Source organism: Triturus cristatus, chromosome 11 (genome assembly GCF_964204655.1).
Source record: "Triturus cristatus chromosome 11, aTriCri1.1, whole genome shotgun sequence".
Taxonomy (NCBI): Eukaryota; Metazoa; Chordata; class Amphibia; order Caudata; family Salamandridae; genus Triturus; species Triturus cristatus.
In genome coordinates this window covers 1,123,840,932-1,123,858,219 of record NC_140594.1, presented here as the reverse complement: position 1 = coordinate 1,123,858,219, position 17,288 = coordinate 1,123,840,932, and the positions used below count along the sequence as shown (strand labels likewise).

The 17,288-nt window shown below is 46.7% G+C and overlaps 1 protein-coding gene across 2 annotated transcripts in view; it reads right to left on the bottom strand.

Moving 5' to 3' along the window:
* The window catches only part of ECEL1 (endothelin converting enzyme like 1), a 565,411-nt gene that overhangs the window by 117,108 nt on the left and 431,015 nt on the right, over positions 1-17,288 (bottom strand). For both annotated transcript variants that reach the window (XM_085635691.1, XM_085635690.1), the window contains exon 7: positions 10,149-10,273. In XM_085635691.1, coding sequence (XP_085491817.1) covers positions 10,149-10,273 — 125 coding nt within the window. The remainder of the gene's footprint in view (positions 1-10,148; positions 10,274-17,288) is intronic.

The window sequence follows — 17,288 nt, the reverse complement described above, 5'->3', positions numbered from 1 at the left end:
CGTCCTGTTGTCGGACAGGAGCATGCTCGTGAAGCGCCGTCATTGCTGTGGGGATTGCTCACCTACACTTTAGGTGTTGGTCCTGGGTGTCTCGTAGGGATCATCTTCCGCTTGTTGGAGCACTCACAGGAGGAGCAGAATTATTGCCAGGGGTCCTTTGGAGGCCTCTTCCATCCTAATCCCAAGCTGGGGATGGGAGGCAAGGATGGCATCCAGGAAGTGCCGGCAGAAGTCCAAATGGGTCCTTGTTCAAGACAAGAAGGCTTCAAGGCACTGGCTTGAAGTGGCTTGCATACATTTGGTTTCTAGGAGAGTGGGCGGGATCCAGCTCCAACCATCTACAAATGGTCAAAGGCTGGTGATCAACCAGTTGCCCGTCAATTAGAAGACTTTCCTCCTAGAGTGAAAATCAACCAATCAGTCGATTTATATAGCGCTGCTTATCGCCCGAGAGGGCACCCAGGCGACAATCTGGAACTGACCTGAATTTGAGCACAATGAGGATTCTGTCTCCAGGCCAGACTTGAACACAACAACCCAATACATGAAGTTCCTTCAAGGGAAAGTTTTTCTGCCTTCTTCCAGCACTTGTTGTGGAGAGCTGGCGAGGCTTCAAGTTTGGTGTCTTCTTTATAGAACCCACCCTTCTTCTAGACATTGAGGAAGAAGGGATCGGAGGGGCTGCTGGGACAGGAAGTGGGGAACCACATCAACAGTGTTCAGATCCACCCAGTCACACCACCTTTTTCAGAGGACATTCGTTCACAGGTTTTCCAGCCCACCCTCGAAGGGATGGGAAATTAGAGTCCATGGTATATGGCTTTGAAGAACACTATTTCCGCCAGTCAGTAGGGCGCCATCTTGGTACCCTAAAACATACTACCAAACAAAACCAGACAGCGGTCCTCAAGGGGAATCGAGGGAGGATACCTCAATGTGAACGGTGGTGGGACACCTTTAGGGCAGGGCCGGACTGGGAACAGCAACCAGCTCTGGCACATTGCTGCCCAACCAGCCCTGTGAGGGGGTGGGGTGATGCTAGCAAGAAGCCCTGCTCCCGGGTTCGTTACAGGGAGCTGTTATTGCAGCACAGCTGAAAAACCGGCCCCCACGGGCACAAACCGGCACCCACCCCTCCGGCCCACCTTGGAAATGCCCGGTGCCCGCTACGGCCAGTCTGGCCCTGCTTTTGGGCTCCCCTTCTCCAAACAGCAGTTTATGGTTCTATTGGGGTAAGTGATGGTGAGGTCTTAAGGGGGGCGCTTCTGGGATCAGGGGCCATTAAATCAGCTCTAAAAGTGATCCTTGCACAGAGGGACAGCTGCAAAAACAGATGTGAGCGCCTGGTCCTAGAAATAGAGTGTTGGGGCTGTATCTCTAGGAGTAAATATCAGACTCCAGAGATATCTCACGTACATCACCTACCACTACATCATCATGGGAAGCACAGATTTACAATTCTTACCTCCACATCGGCTTACCCCTATTGGCAGTCCATGTAGTCAATGTATATTTTTCTTTATTTCATGATATAAAGGGAAACACCCTAGAAAGAGACCCAGACTCAGAGAGACAAACAGAGAGAAGTAGAGACCTAGAGATGGATGGAAAGGGGAGGGAGGGAGGGAGGGAGAGCGAGGGTGAGAGAGAGAGGGAGAGAGAGAGAAGAGTAGAGACCTATAGATGGATGGAAAGGGGAGAGAGAGAGAGACAGAGAGAAGTAGAGACCTAGAGATGGATGGAAAGGGGAGGGAGGGAGGGAGGGAGAGCGAGGGTGAGAGAGAGAGGGAGAGAGAGAGAAGAGTAGAGACCTATAGATGGATGGAAAGTGGAGAGAGAGAGAGAGAGAGAGAGAGAGACAAACAGAGAGAAGTAGAGACCTATAGATGGATGAAAGGGGAGCGAAAGAGAGAGAGAGAAATTGAAGTAGAGACCTATAGATGGATGGAAAGGTGAGAGAGAGAGAAGTAGAGACCTATAAATGGATGGAAAGGGGGGGAGAGAGAGAGACAGAGGGAAGTAGAGAACTATAGATGGATGGAAAGGGGAGAGAGAGAGAGAGAGAGAGAACTGGAGTAGGAGAGAGAGGGCAATAAAGAGAATTAGGAACAGAGAGAGCATGGGGCATAGTTGAAAATGGAGGGATGGAGAGATGATGAAGTGAAGACGGACTGAGGAGTGGGAGGAAGAGAGAGCAGCCACGAGAGAAGGAAGGATGGGAGAATGAGGGTAATGGCGTGAACGGAGAGAGAGAGAAAGAGGGAAGAATAAAGAGTTAGAATAGATGGAGAAGCAGAGGAGAAAGAAAGAAAAAAGAAAGAAAGAAAGAAAAGAGAAGACAGGCTAAGGAAGCAGGCGACACGGAGGGCTAGACAGAAAGATGGGACCGAATAAGACTGAGTGACAGTGTGAGAGAGAATGACTGGGAAGAAGAGAAGATGAGTGAGCTGGACAGAGGCTGAAAAAATAAAAATGAGAGATGACCGGAGGATGGGTGACACAGAGGAAGAGAATGACAAACAGGAGATGGGCGAAAAAAGGAGAACGTAAAAAAGTGCGAGCGTCAGAATAGAAACAGCAAAAAGACCAGATGAGAGCGAGGGTGACGCGGGAAGGAGGCAGGGCGTGCGGGCATTGAGAGAGAAGGGAGAGGAGGGCGAGAGAGGAAGCCAACAGGACTCTGGGGACAGAGCGCAGCCTTGGCCTCCCCTGAAACCAGACGCGGATGGTCACATTGGCATTCAGTGCACGTGGCCTCAGATCAATGCCATTAGCTAATGTGGTCTCCCCTGCATGCGATGGGCAGCCTGAGCTGCACGCGTCGAGAAACCCTCTGCTGCGGGCAAGGAGCTGTGCAAGGAAAAGGGGCTGAGAGGAGCTGTGCAAGGAAAAGGGGCCGAGACGAGCTGTGCAAGAGAGGAGATGTATAATGAAAGATAGACTGTGCAAGAGAGAAGCTGTATAAGGAAAGATAGGCTGCGCAAGAGAGGAGCTGTATAAGGAAAGATAGGCTGTGCAAGAGAGCAGCTGTATAAGGAAAGATAGGCTGTGCAAGAGAGGAGCTGTATAAGGAAAGATAAGCTGTGCAAGAGAGGAGATGTATAATGAAAGATAGGCTGTGCAAGAGAGGAGATGTATAAGGAAAGATAGGCTGTGCAAGAGAGGAGCTGTATAAGGAAAGATAGGCTGTGCAAGAGAGGAGATGTATAATGAAAGATAGGCTGTGCAAGAGAGGAGATGTATAAGGAAAGATAGGCTGTGCAAGAGAGGAGCTGTATAAGGAAAGATAGGCTGTGCAAGAGAGGAGCTGTATAAGGAAAGATAGGCTGTGCAAGAGAGGAGATGTATAATGAAAGATAGGCTGTGCAAGAGAGGAGATGTATAAGGAAAGATAGGCTGTGCAAGAGAGGAGCTGTATAAGGAAAGATAGGCTGTGCAAGAGAGGAGCCTTATAAGGAAAGATAGGCTGTGCAAGAGATCTGTATAATGAAAGATAGGCTGTGCAAGAGAGAAGATGTATAATGAAAAATAGGCTGTGCAAGAGAGGAGCTGTATAAGGAAAGATAGGCTGTGCAAGAGAAGAGATGTATAATGAAAGATAGGCTGTGCAAGAGAGGAGATGTACAAGGAAAGATAGGCTGTGCAAGAGAGGAGATGTATAAGGAAAAATAGGTTCTGTGCAAGAGAGGAGCTGTATAAGGAAAGATAGGCTGTGCAAGAGAGGAGCTGTATAAGGAAAGATAGGCTGTGCAAGAGAGGAGATGTATAAGGAAAGATGGCTGTGCAAGAGAGGAGCTGTATAAAGAAACAGGGCAGAGGTGCAAGAGAGGAGATCTATAAGGAAAGATAGGCTGTGCAAGAGAGGAGCTGTATAAGGAAAGCTAGACTGTGCAAGAGAGAAGATGTATAAAGAAACAGGGCTGCAGTGCAAGAGAGGAGATGTACAAAGATAGATAGGCTGTGCATGAGATTTGTAGAAAGAAATAGGGGAGCTGTGCAAGAACAATATGATGAGAGGAGCTGCTCAAGAGAGATGTGTAAGGAAACAGGAGCTGTGCAGTAGAGAACATGTGTAAAGTAAGAGAGGAGCTGTACAGGAAAAAGACGACCCGCGGAAGGAAAGGGGCTTAGAAGAGCCGTGCAAGGGAAGGACTGAGAGGAGCTGTGCAAGAAAAGGCGTTTGGGATGAGCTGTGCAAGGAAAGACGTTTGGGATGAGCTGCGCAAGGAAAGAAAGCTGAGGAGAGCTGTGCAAGGAAAGAGAGCGGAGGAGAGATTGCAAGGAAAGAGAGGTGAGTGACAAGAAGGGTAGCGTTGATGGAATACTGGGGAAACTGAGCTGACTACACTGTACCCAGCCCGACCGGCCATTAAGAGGCAGCGACCTGGTGAGAACTCCCCCAGTCTGCAATGAGATCAGGCCGCTTTCGGATCAATAGAAGGATCGATCTGTAGGAAAGTCCCAGAGAGCGACCTCTTTTAAATCGATCCCTCAGATCAAGGCCACTTGACCCGGGGTCATGTACTCTGACACCACGTGCCATCTTGTATATGAATTCCCTATGATAATTTACCCATCTGCATTGGTTGAGCTATGAGGGCCTGCCTCGGGTCTCAGGAGTTCAGTCTATGGCTGCAGTGACTGGAAGCTGGGGTCTTCCATTTCATTGACCTCAGCCCCTCCCTTCTCAACCCAGCATGGTGCCAGCTGTGGGCACACGGGAAGGGGGCGACCAGATCCCGTTGGGAAAACCAGTGCATTAAACTATCATGAAAATAATATTAATTGACTTGATATGTTGTGCTTCATACCCCACTTCTGCTATTTCTAATTGTCGTAATAAGAGAGGCCACTATTGCCAAATATGGGACTCACTTAATGGATCTTAGAAGGATGAAGGTTGACTCGGCCCTGCCGGGATTAGTGCCCTGCATGTCAAAGCATATTTCAACAGCAGGGACTTTACAGTGTGAATGGCTGCTTTAAATGAAATGACACATCTACTTTTACAAAAATAATGCTGGTCCCCTGGCTTTACTGCATTACAGAAATACATCCGCCTCCTCCCCTAGATTGACCACCCACATGGGATTCCCATTGGTTTACCTGTGAATATCTTCTTTTACCCTCCACCCCTATCCTGGACTTATCTGCCCTTCTAGGAATTCCTGCACCTCCTTGTCCTCTCTCCCTATCACCGGTCCTTTGAAGCTTTTCTGCTCTTTCCAGTCCTGTCTCCAAGCATCGATGTACCAGCCTTCCTTTCCTCACCGTCCTGTCTCCCTTCCATGTCCCATTAATCATCCTTCGCGTTTCTGTTCCTTCCCTTCCCATCTCAGTAACAAACATCTTGCAGCCTCCTCAAGCCTACCTGCTCCTCCTCTTCTCATCTTGCTACCTGGGACCTACCGGTCCTTCGAAGCTTTCCTGTGCTCTCTTCATGGCATCGTCCTACCGGTCCTCTAAAGCGGTCCTGTTCCTTCCTGATCTATATCCATATACTCCACCTACAGGTACTTTAAAGCTTTTCTGTTCTTTCCTGTTCTGTATCCCTATCATCTACCTACCGGACCTCCAAAGATATCCCGTTCTACATTCCTATCATCTACCTACCGGTCCTCCAAAGATATCCCGTTCTATATCCCTATCATCTACCTACCTGACCTCCAAAGATATCCCGTTCTATATTCCTATCATCTACCTACCGGTCCTCCAAAGATATCCCGTTCTATATTCCTATCATCTACCTACCGGTCCTCCAAAGATATCCCGTTCTACCTGCCTATCATCTACCTACCGGACCTCCAAAGATATCCCATTCTATATCCCTATCATCTACCTACCGGACCTCCAAAGATATCCCATTCTATATCCCCATCAACTACCTATCGGTCCTCCAAAGATATCCCATTCTATATCCCCATCATCTACCTACCGGTCCTCCAAAGATATCCCGTCTATCTCTCTATCATTGATCTACTGATCCTCAGAAGATTTACTGTTCTATATCCCTATCATCTACTTACCGGTCCTCCAAAGACATCCCGTTCTATATCCCATTCATCTACCTACCGGTCCTCCAAAGATATCCCGTCTATCTCTCTATCATTGATCTACTGGTCCTCTGAAGATTTCCTGTTCTATATCCCTATCATCTACCTCTCGGTCCTCCAAAGACATCCCGTTCTATATCCGTATCATCTACCTACCAGTCCTTCAAAGATACTGCGTTCTATATCTCAGTCATTGACCTACTGGTCCTCTGAAGATTTCCTGTTCTATATCCCTATTATCTACCTACCTGTCCTCCAAAGATATCCCGTTCTATCTCCCTATCATTGACCTACTGGTCCTCAAAAGATATCCTGTTCTATATCCCTATCATCTACCTAGCAGTCCTCCAAAGATATCCCGTTCTATAGATCCCTTTCATTGACCTACTGGTCCTCTGAAGAGTTCCTGTTCTCTCGCCATATCATCTACCGACCGGTCCTCCAAAGATATCGTGTTCTAACTCCGTATCATCTACCTACCAGTCCTCCAAAGATATCCCGTTCTATATCCCTTTCATTGATCTACTGGTCCTCTGAAGATTTCCTGTTCTCTCCATATCATCTACCTACCGGTTCTTCAAAGATTTTCTGTTCTAGCTCCCTATCATTGCCCTACCGGTCCTCCGAAGCTTTCCAGTTCTTTACATTACTATCTCGCCATCTACAAAAAAATGGTCCTTCTAAGACTTCCTGTATTTCCCCTTCCCTTCTTCCCATGCTGGACTTACCAGCCCTCTGAAGCCCTACTGTGTTCCTTTGACTCCTCTTCCTATACTGGAATTCTCCACCTCCTGGACTTATCCACCAGACTTCTATTTCCCAGACCCCTGGTCCTGATGTTTCATCTCAGGACCTACCGGTGCTCATTTCACTACAAACCTACTGGTCTTTACCTACTATCCGGCTCTACCAGTCCCCCTCGCCTCTTCCGGTCTCCAGTGCATACGCTCAGCCTGCTTGCAGTTAAGGCCCACCGCTCCATGCATCCATTACCAGAAAAACAATTGACAGTAGAATCAACACACTTAAGAAACTTCTCCTGCCCCAGCTCACATTACTTCTAAGTCTGTCTTTGCAGCACTTAAACCTTCTCCTATCTTGAAGAACAAATCATTGTAACACATCCATTCCAAATAATACAACTTTCCAAGCTGGGCCTCAGATGCTAGTATGGTCCTCTAAAGGCACCATCCACTGGGCCCGAGCTGGTCTTATTCCTTCCTACCTTATTTCACAAAGAGCCCTCTGGCGTTGCAGTGACATTACTCCTGCATCCTCCAAACGTCCTGCACTATTATCCCTCAATGAGCCTTCGAGCCCAGCTCACGTGGACTCCCATCGCTGGGCGGAGAACGGGTCAATGAATCCACGGTGACATCAGGACATGCCTTGCCCTAAACATAGTAACTTTTCCTGCGACCTACAAAAAGCTTCACAATAGACTGAACCCAGTGCTTAATTTGTAAAAAGAAAATAAGTGCCAGAGCCCTGCCAGGAGGCTGCTGCAGCTCGCACCACCCTCTTCCCCTGCCAGCGATGCCAATGACAGTACCAACACAACTGCTGACCATCGCACTCCTACAAATGTGACAATTCAGACTATTCCAGCCACTGAAAGGCATTTTTAATGTAGATTTAAATAATAAAGAACTTTTGTTGTGCTCATCTCTAAATTAGGCACACAGTGCCACCATGTGGCAAACTGTCATAAGTGCCAGTGTGTGACTATTAAGTGCACCGGAAAACACCGGCTCAAATTAAGCACTCACCTGATTGTACGGGACACACTCAACTTCACTCCTGGTATACATTACATGCATGTAAATCATCAGCAAATTACACCACAGCCAACAGGGTGCTCAGTTCATGGGGTGAGATTCCTGCCTTAAAGTCAGTACCATATTGGCTTAAGAGTGCGTCTTTATTTCAAATCAAAACAATGTTTGTATTGGAAGGGGTTGTAATATCCTAGCTGGACAACACCAAATAAGGGAATTATGCTATATAAAGTCCAATATTTGGGTCATTGACACAGTGCCATGTCCTACGCTCAACACCCTGCCCCAAGTGCATGTCGGGCTAAACCTATGAACTTTGCTGGGCGGTCATAGGGCGAATCGCGTCCAAAATCCCAGCACCTCTCTGTGCCCTTTGCCCTCAGCCCACTACCCAGCTACCTGTGCCCAGTAACCACATCTCCATGCCTCTTCTTTGCCCTCTAGTCGTGCCCTGTACCCACAAGCCCATCAAATGTGCCCAGTAGGCACAGGGCATATGGCCCAGCTGGGCCCAGTTGTGCCCAGTACTCCAACCCTAACTACCAGCTAGACATAAAGCAGCGATTGCGCTTGTGCCATATAACAAGCATGAATGGTCAGAGCATGATATCTGACCAAGCCCATATCTGCTTCTAGGTGTCCTGTGTTATTTGTTATTTCAGTGTTTAATTTAGGCCTGTGGTTGCAGGTGGCGCCCGCCTGCACTAATGTTTGGGGACGGGCGCTAATTTTTCCCTACAGACAGTGATCCGGAGCAAGAGAAAGGAAACATCACAGGGAGAAAGAAGAAGGAAGAGAAAGACGGAAAAACTGTGACAAAAATCGAAAGCAATAACAACAAGCATTGGCATAGCCAATAGGTCTTGCTTTTGGGACCTTATAAGTATATTTACTTTTGCTATAATCGCGGCACGTAAAGCGCGGGTGCCGTGATTATAGCAAAAGTAAAGAAATAGATTTTTTTTCTATTTCTTTACTTTTGCTATAATCGCGGCACCTGCGCTTTACGTGCCGCGATTATAGCAAAAGTAAACATACTTATAAGGTCCCAAAAGCGAGACCTATTGGCTATGTCAATGCTTGTTTACCTTTGCTATAATCGTGCAAAGGAGGGGGCCTGCGAGAGTCCCTTGCGGGAGCGTGCGACCATATAGCGCCGCGTGCTCCCGCAAGGAAATAGCCAGACATGCACGCGTTGCCATTGCAAGCAATGCAAAGCGTGCACGTTTTTGCTCCCAAAGCTGTGCCTATGGCATTAGGTCTCTCTCCTATTCAGCGCATGCGCGCTGCGTAGGCGAGACCTACAAAGGAACCTGTAAGAGTGAGATGAAGAGGCAGGGGGCATCTTGTGGTGGAGTAAAGAGGCATGAGGTGGAATCAAGACTACGCAGCCTTGGTATCGGTACCTCATATTTCAATAATACCAGCCAAAGGCTTCTGGAAAAAACACTGGACCTGAACACATATTCTTCTACAAATTAAGCACTCGGTTATTTTCTCCTCTCCTTTTGTGACATCTCTTTGAATTTGTGATGAAATTGCCACACCTGCCACATTGTATGTGGATTGTTCTCAGGCATAACCTGGCTTTGTAACCTGGAGACCCCTGGCTAGCTGTCCCTCTTTGACACACTTCCTCAGAGATGCTTTAGTGACCCCTATGAGTGCAGTGGTCTCTTCCCATCAGTCATGCAAATTGTGAATATTGCTTCCAGTTTTATGGCATTCATTTTTTTTATATTTCTGTCTGTATTTAGCCATGTTTATTTTTAATCATTTTTTTCTATGTTTATCCCTGTTTATTTTGTGCTTTGTGTAAAGAAATTAAGCAGCAATGGGTATATTTCTGTGTTTATTTAACCAACAAATATTCACTCACATTTGAACGACGAATGAAGCTTTAGCCATTTACAGTACAATACAGTCATTTGAAATCATTTGAATTGTAGAACAGGTTAAACAGCTGTGGTTCTGCAGTTATTATAGCTTCATTAAGCCAGCCTTTTCCGGTTTTTAACATCCGTGCTTGTCAGTCTGCGCAGCTATTGGCCCAGCATGTACGATTAACACTAGTGTGAATTATGCAGAAGAAAACCTAATTTTTGTATTTTTCAGTATTTAAAAATAAACACAGACAAGAACATAGATTGTTTTCTGTCTGGAATTATCTGTAAAAATTGAAAACTGGAAGCTTTAACTGTGAGCCACCACCTTGAGATTGGTAACTAGAAACATCTTTATGTACAAAGTGGTACCCCTGGGAGACCTTCACCTATGCATCTCCGGGCCCCCTGCACACCCTCCTAGGCGCCCTCACCTGGTCTGGGTGGTCCTGATGAGCTCGGACACCTTCTGCATGTACTCTGTCGCCAGCACCACCACCTCCTCGTCCTCTGAGAAGTTTTCGTTGAATATTCGGTCCAGGAGACGCTTCCATTGCAACTGTTCAAGGGGAGAAGGAAGGGGGAGAGATGAGGGTGGCAAGGAATGGACAACGTATGGTTTTTTTGTAATCCAGGAATTTGTTTTTGCCACATGTGTGGATTAGTTACTTAAAATTGTCTGTGGAAGGTTGTTGGAAGCAATATTAAGAAATATGCAGAATTATGTGGCATTCTCCGCATAGTTTTGGTTTACTGCATTTACTGCATAATCCATCATCTGTTTCATCATTTGCAGATTGAAACCCAACAAATATTTTTAGTTAAAATGGATCAAACGTTACCAACACCTCTTCCACATGTATTGCCGTTCTGTGTCAGGTTCATTGCACATGTTAACTGGTAATCCTTTATTTGCGTATTGTTGTATTTAGGAGTTAAACTGATACTAAGTGAAACCTTTTGCCAGACGATATTAACGTGTGTCAAGTCACAAAATAATGAAACAAGACTACCACAAAACGTGCTGCATAATTTCGCAAAATTGGTATTTTCTTGCCACATAATTTAGTTAACCCTGCCAAATAATGTGGTACTCCCTTTCTTGTCCATCTAGAACGGGCAGCGGAAATGCAAGTTCCCATCACACCCAGTAAACAGATGCTCTGGAGACGACAGGATGACAAGCACCCTTCCGATACACACAAGCATCCTTCCGATACACACAAGCATCCTTCCGATACACACAAGCATCCATCCGATACACACAAGCATCCTTCCAATTCAATGAATATGTCCACTCCGAACAGTGCGCACTTCCCTCAAAAGCACAGTAAATTCAAGTCACTGAAACCACACACGCACACACACTTTATTACTACCCTCCGAACTCGTTTTATCAACCTGGGAAGGATGAAAGGATGAGCGGACCTGCTAAGGTATGTATCTGTGATCATGAGTCCTGGCATGGACGCATATGTCTACTGAGCCACTAGATATTCATTATGGACTAGAAATTCAAAGTAAACACGGCAGCAGTGCAAGCTTCTGTCAAACACACAGACACAAAGTAATCAAAGTGTTGACAGTGCAATCGTCTTTCACATAAATAAATAGAACAACAGAGGTCATATCAGTGAAGGCCCTCACATGCCAATCGATCTTAACCCTGCTATGGATTCGTGAGGTGGCGTACTCACTTCCCATTCTATTATTGGCCTCTTTGATGGGATTTTATATGCAACCAAACTCGCTTTCAAATGTCACTGATCTGGGAAACGTTTCTAGGAGGGGTTTAACTGGGGCTGTCAGGTTAATCATTTTATCAAATAGTGGCACTTTTTAGTACCATCTAAGATGATCTTAGCAACTATTTTGGCCACAATGCGTAGCACTCCCAAGCCCATTGATAAGGTCTTGGACCACCTACTCATTCGATCCATCGAACACTACAATTTTTCTCCAGAGACCACCTTGATCCCCCTTCTCTCGCTCCAACGCCCAGAAGCTGTGTTAACCCATCAAATGTTATTTCCAGAACAGGAGCCTTTGCCTCCCGCCAGCCACCTTCTTGGCCTCCAGCTGTAACCCCCTTATAGGAGGAAAATCACTTTATGATGTTTTAAGTTTGCCAGGGTATAAATAAATAATGCCAGGACTGAGTCCCCAAGAAAACATCACGTCGCCAGATGTGAAATCTGGCCCTGTGCTTTATGCCATATTCGCCATTGAGCTTAAATGCTATCGTCGTTTATATGTTTCGGGTCATTTTGAGGCTGTTTCAAGGTCTCCGTCTGGGCAGGTTCTGGTCAGAAAGGCACTTCGAGGAAAAGAGCTGATGGCACCCAAGCCGCTTAAGGTTGATCCTTGAACTTCTGTTTACTTTTCTCATTCATTCATTTCCTTTATTTTGGTTCATAAAAACATACTTTTCTCACATTCTCCTTCCTCTCAAGTCCTTGTGCCATGAAAATTCGTGATCCCAATTCAGGCACAAACTAGAATTGACATTTGGATCAGGATTACAATTTGTGTGGTAATACCTCATTTTTTTCACCTGCACATGTTTCACCAGGTAAAACCTCATAATATTTAGAGCTTTCCAGCTAGGAGTGGTGGAAACAGGCTGCATTGCCTCCTCGTCCATCTTCCTGGATGCAGCCCTTCTGCTTGAGACGCCTCTCGTCTCTGACAGAACCAGTTCCCGAGCTGAAGCTAAAAAGTTCCTCCAAGATGGCCCCCGTTACCCAAGAGCCACCACAAAAGAGAGGGACTAATGATGCACATTGTGTAATATACCATGCAAACGAAAGAACTCTGATGCACCAAACCGGAAATAATCAACCCCCCTGCCTGGGGTGGGAGGGCGAAACTCAGGTCGGCATTAAGGAAGACCAGGGCTCGGAGTAATGAAGATTACCGGTGAGTAACCAAGTCATTACAGCGGGCGGTACTACACTACTTGGTACATTTATTGAAAGTAGTATTAACTCCCAGGGCAGTAATAACAACACGTGCTTTTTAGCACACCCGATATATTCAGATCCCCAGTAGTCAGGCGATATCAGTTTCGATAAATATTAGGACCGTGTGAAATTTACATTGCGCAAGCATAAAATATATAATTTAAGGAAGTTCATGCTACACGTGTTACGCAAAATTATGCCATTACGCCACGTTGTGCAAATACATAATGTTAGCGGCAAAATTTTACATCGAACACTCAAGAGTAATGCAAGCGGCCAGAATGCGAGCCGTTGAAGCTTGCACCACTTCTGGTTTTTCACTTTTTTATTGTGCAATGCATCTGCGTGTCAATTTGACACATCTTGTGGTGAAATAGTGCTAAATGATTAATTAGCATTTTGTGTAATTGCACTGCTAATGATTAGCGCACCTATTTATGGGCAGACCCTGATTAGGACCTTAATATCTCATCTAGAGGTGTGCACAGTTTTTATTATTGAGTAAACTCTCATGAAAATCTAAATATTGGCCTACCTGACGTTTGCACACATTCCAGTTTTCCTACATTTACACTCTGGTGCAATTGTTCTCACCAAACTGCCAATATTGGTTGTAAGCGGTAACGTGGGCTAACATTGGAAGTGCCATTCTCGCGTGAACAAACGTTTCCGTGGGACTTTGAAACTTTTTGAACATTTTTTTTTCTTTTTTTTTTTTAAATCTTTTATTGGTTTTGTGAAAGTTTTGATTTTTTTAACAACTTAAAATGTGCATTATAGTTCCAGTTTTTTTCATGAATACCTCTTTTCCGGCATTGGATGCTATCTGGGTACCTTTCTCTCCTCCACTCATAGGACCACGTGACCTATTCTGATTTAACAAGTTGTGTCGGTGACCAGTCTAATGCAGCATACTAGGTTATAAAAGGGATTTTTATTGCGCTGAGTTGCACTTGCAAAGTTTTTTGGTGCTAGGGAGACAAAAACAGCTACAGAGGGATTAAAATGCTCCAGAGAGAGAGGGGTCCTGAGAGCTATCCAGGGAGTGCAGAGAGGGGGAAGTGAGTTACGCAGAGAGGGGTCTGCACAGAGAAGCTGTGCCCACCTCCATCACCTCTCTCGAATGCATGGATGGCCAATAAGTCAATGACGTGAATTGTCTGCCTCAGTGCTTAATTTGTAAAAACAAAATGAGTGCCAGAGCTCTCATCAGGAGGACACTACAGTTTGCACCATCCGTTGCCTCTGCCAGCGCTGCCAACGATAGTGCCAACACAACAACTAACCATCACACTCTTACAATTGTGACAATTCATACTACTCCAGGCCCCCGAAGCTATAAGAATGGCTTGGGAGGCGGGTATTAGTCATTGTAAATGTCAATTAAATTAAAAAACAGCTGTTGTTGCGCTCATACCTGAATTAGGCAGACAGCGCCACCATGTGGCAGACTGTCATATGTGCTGGTTCTGGCAATAAAGTGCCGGTGCCGAGCATTGGAAACCACTGCCTCAAATTAAGCACTGGTCTGCCTAGGAAATAAGCATGGGCGAGTTCCCGAATGAAGCAGCGAGCATGGGTAGATTGATGGATTTTACAGTTCCCCCATGGGTGGGAAGCCACTACAGGGCTGAGAGGGGTAGGCGAGGGCAGCAGATCCGGTGGGCACCTATTACATGGTAGGTTTCTTGGATCTGGAAGCGTGTAGGAGGTAGGTGGTCAGACCATAATAGAGTGAGTTGACATTGTCTAAGCGGATGCCTATAATGACAGCCCCTACAAGCGCCTTCCAGTGTCAGAGGAAAGAGGGAACCTTTCTCCTCCTCCACAGGACAAAGGGGCACCAGAGATTACTGCTGTGATTGGAGGGTCATGGACAGAGGAGAGAGAAACCTTACTCTTCATGAATCACTTAGACAATACCAGTCCAGCCAGAGGTCAGCCCCACCAACAGCCACCTTCACCTCCATTTTGTTTGAGCTTAACTTGAGCCGGGGCTGTCCATCCACTCCCAGGTGTGCATCACACACAATTGGTACACAGTTGCAGATGACATGTCTTGCCCTAGTTTAATAATAAACTGGGGTCATTTACATGCATGTAGGAACCAGTGGGAGGGGCAGGCGACAACGACCTTTCCATTCAGTAATAACCAGACCCTCACCACACATGCTAGTTTGGGGGCCATGTGGGGTCATTGTGAAGCACATAGACATCCTGACGTCACAGAAAGCCGACAGCATCTCATGTATAGCACATACTAAAATCTGCCATCACAAATCTCTTGTTCAAACTTGGAAACACGGACTTAAATTGTAGATTAAAGATCACACAAGGAGCTCAAGTCAGGAAGCTGGGATTCAAAGCAGATGTCATGGTTTCTTAGTCAGACAGACCACATCACACAAAGTGACCCTCTCAATGAATCTCTTGTGCCAACTCATAGGTAGCCTTAAACATTTACTGAATTCATTAGGGGAACCTTTTTAAAACGTAGAGAATATTAGCTATTGGTAAAGTGCTTTCTTGCTGATAATGCACACAGTCTCTAAACGATGGTGTAATTACAGGATGGTGAATTTTCCTCCGAAGATGTCGCGACATTTCATATAGCGCTTGCTACTGCAAAGTGGATTTTAAGTAGCGTTGTGACTTGTTTCAGAGGTAAAATGGACGCCTATTAGCGGTTATTCCTGTTTTACCTGGTTACTAAGTGCTTCCGTGTTAAGAGAACGCTTAATGGAAATCCTTTTAGGTCTAGCTCCTTGGGTACTTTGCTTGTGCTAATGATACAAAGTTCTTCTCTGTCTGACAGATATTGTCTTATTTCTAAACTTGTGTTTTCTGCCATTTTAAGCGGAGATCTTCGGTAATTCCAAAGCGGTCGCCTTTCTTCAGGGGCTGCTCTTCCGATATGAAAATCACAACAATAAAGAGCTGCTTCAGTCACTCAAACTGAAAACTGAGTGTTCCATTATTTCAAAAAGAGGAAACCGCTGTCCATCATTCACCAGTGACCCCCGCAATGGCCACTGCGGCCCTGGGTATTGGAAGGCGGGCACAGACTCGGGCACACCGCCAGTATGGCGGTCGCGCCGGTCTCCCTCATCCGGTGGGAGGCTGCGGGCGCCGCACACAACAGTGACACGGCCCCCCCACCTCCCCTCGCCCTCTGGTGATTGGCTGGGGTAGGCTTGAACTGGAAGCACTTAGTAGCGCTTCCGGTTCGTGCGTTCAGCAACGTCAGGTAAACCGGTCGGAACCGGCTTGCCCGACAAGGGGCTTTAAAAGGCTGGGGAGCGGCGAGAACGGTCTCTCTTTCTGCCGCTCCCCAGACAGCTGCACAACAGCGGGACAGGGCCTCAATCGGAGGCCCCAACGATTATTTTTACGATAGGAATGGCTATGTATTAGAAGCGTGTTAAGGTTAGCCAATTGAAATCCTGTACCTATCAATGTAATGGACTTTCTGCGTATTGTGTACATAATGTAAATAATATTAATTTTAATGTTTTTGATATTTTATGTAATAAAAATACGGACGTGGTTTCCGACCCCTAATCCAAACAACTGTGGTCTTTGAAAGGTTGCCTTGGGGGAAAGAGGGGCGGCAAGCCATTTGGGGGCCGGGAGGGTGGTTGGTTAAAGAGAGGAGGGGGATTAGGCAGTACTAGACCATACGGCCTCTTTTGGCATTTACTTAGGTTTACGGTATTTCTACACAGCGAGCCTAGCCAATAGGGAAGCGGAGCCACGTGCAAGGTCAGAGTCACGCATACACCCCTACAGGTACGTGCACACATGTTCACCCTATATGTGCACGCACACGCACGCAGCACACGAATACACAGACACACATGTGCTCAAATACAGGCATAGACACACGCATGCATGCACAACAATGCCTCACACAGACACCCAAACAAAGTCAGACGCATGCACGCAAGTGCAAGCTGCAAATGGATGCATGTGCATGCCAGGGGTGTAACACAGGCTCCCGCAGCCCCCACGGTGCAGGGGGGCCCCAAGCTCCAGGGGGCCCCCTCAGCACAGCACTCTGGCTGCAGGGCTCCTGATTGAGCCCTGAGGGGCCCCCCCCAGGTGCCTTGCAGGGAGGCCACCTCAAGGTTCGTTACGCCAGTGGTGCATGCTGCACGTGCACACAGGTAGTATGGGCATGCATGCAATCTTACAAAAACACTGGTATGCATACACACTCACAAGCACCTGCACACATGCAGGGAGTAAATGCCCACTCGTGCACGCTGGCCATAAAGGCATACTGTTCACACACACGAACATCCGCACACACACGCGCTTGCACGTGTACACCAATGTCCACACTTATGCACACCCATCTTGTCAGGACCCTAGCAGAGCCTTCTTTGTTTTAGTACCTGCAGAAGCACCTGAGAAGGGAGAGAGAGGCCAAACAGGGACATGAAGAGAGAGGCCAGACAAAGACAGGGAGAGAGAGGCCAGACAAGGGCAGGGAGAGAGAGGCCAGACAGGGGCAGAGAAGAGAGGCCTGAAAGGGTCAGAGAGAGAAAGAGGCCGAACAGGGGCTGGGAGAGAGAGGTCAGACAGGGACATGGAAAGAGGCAGCCACAG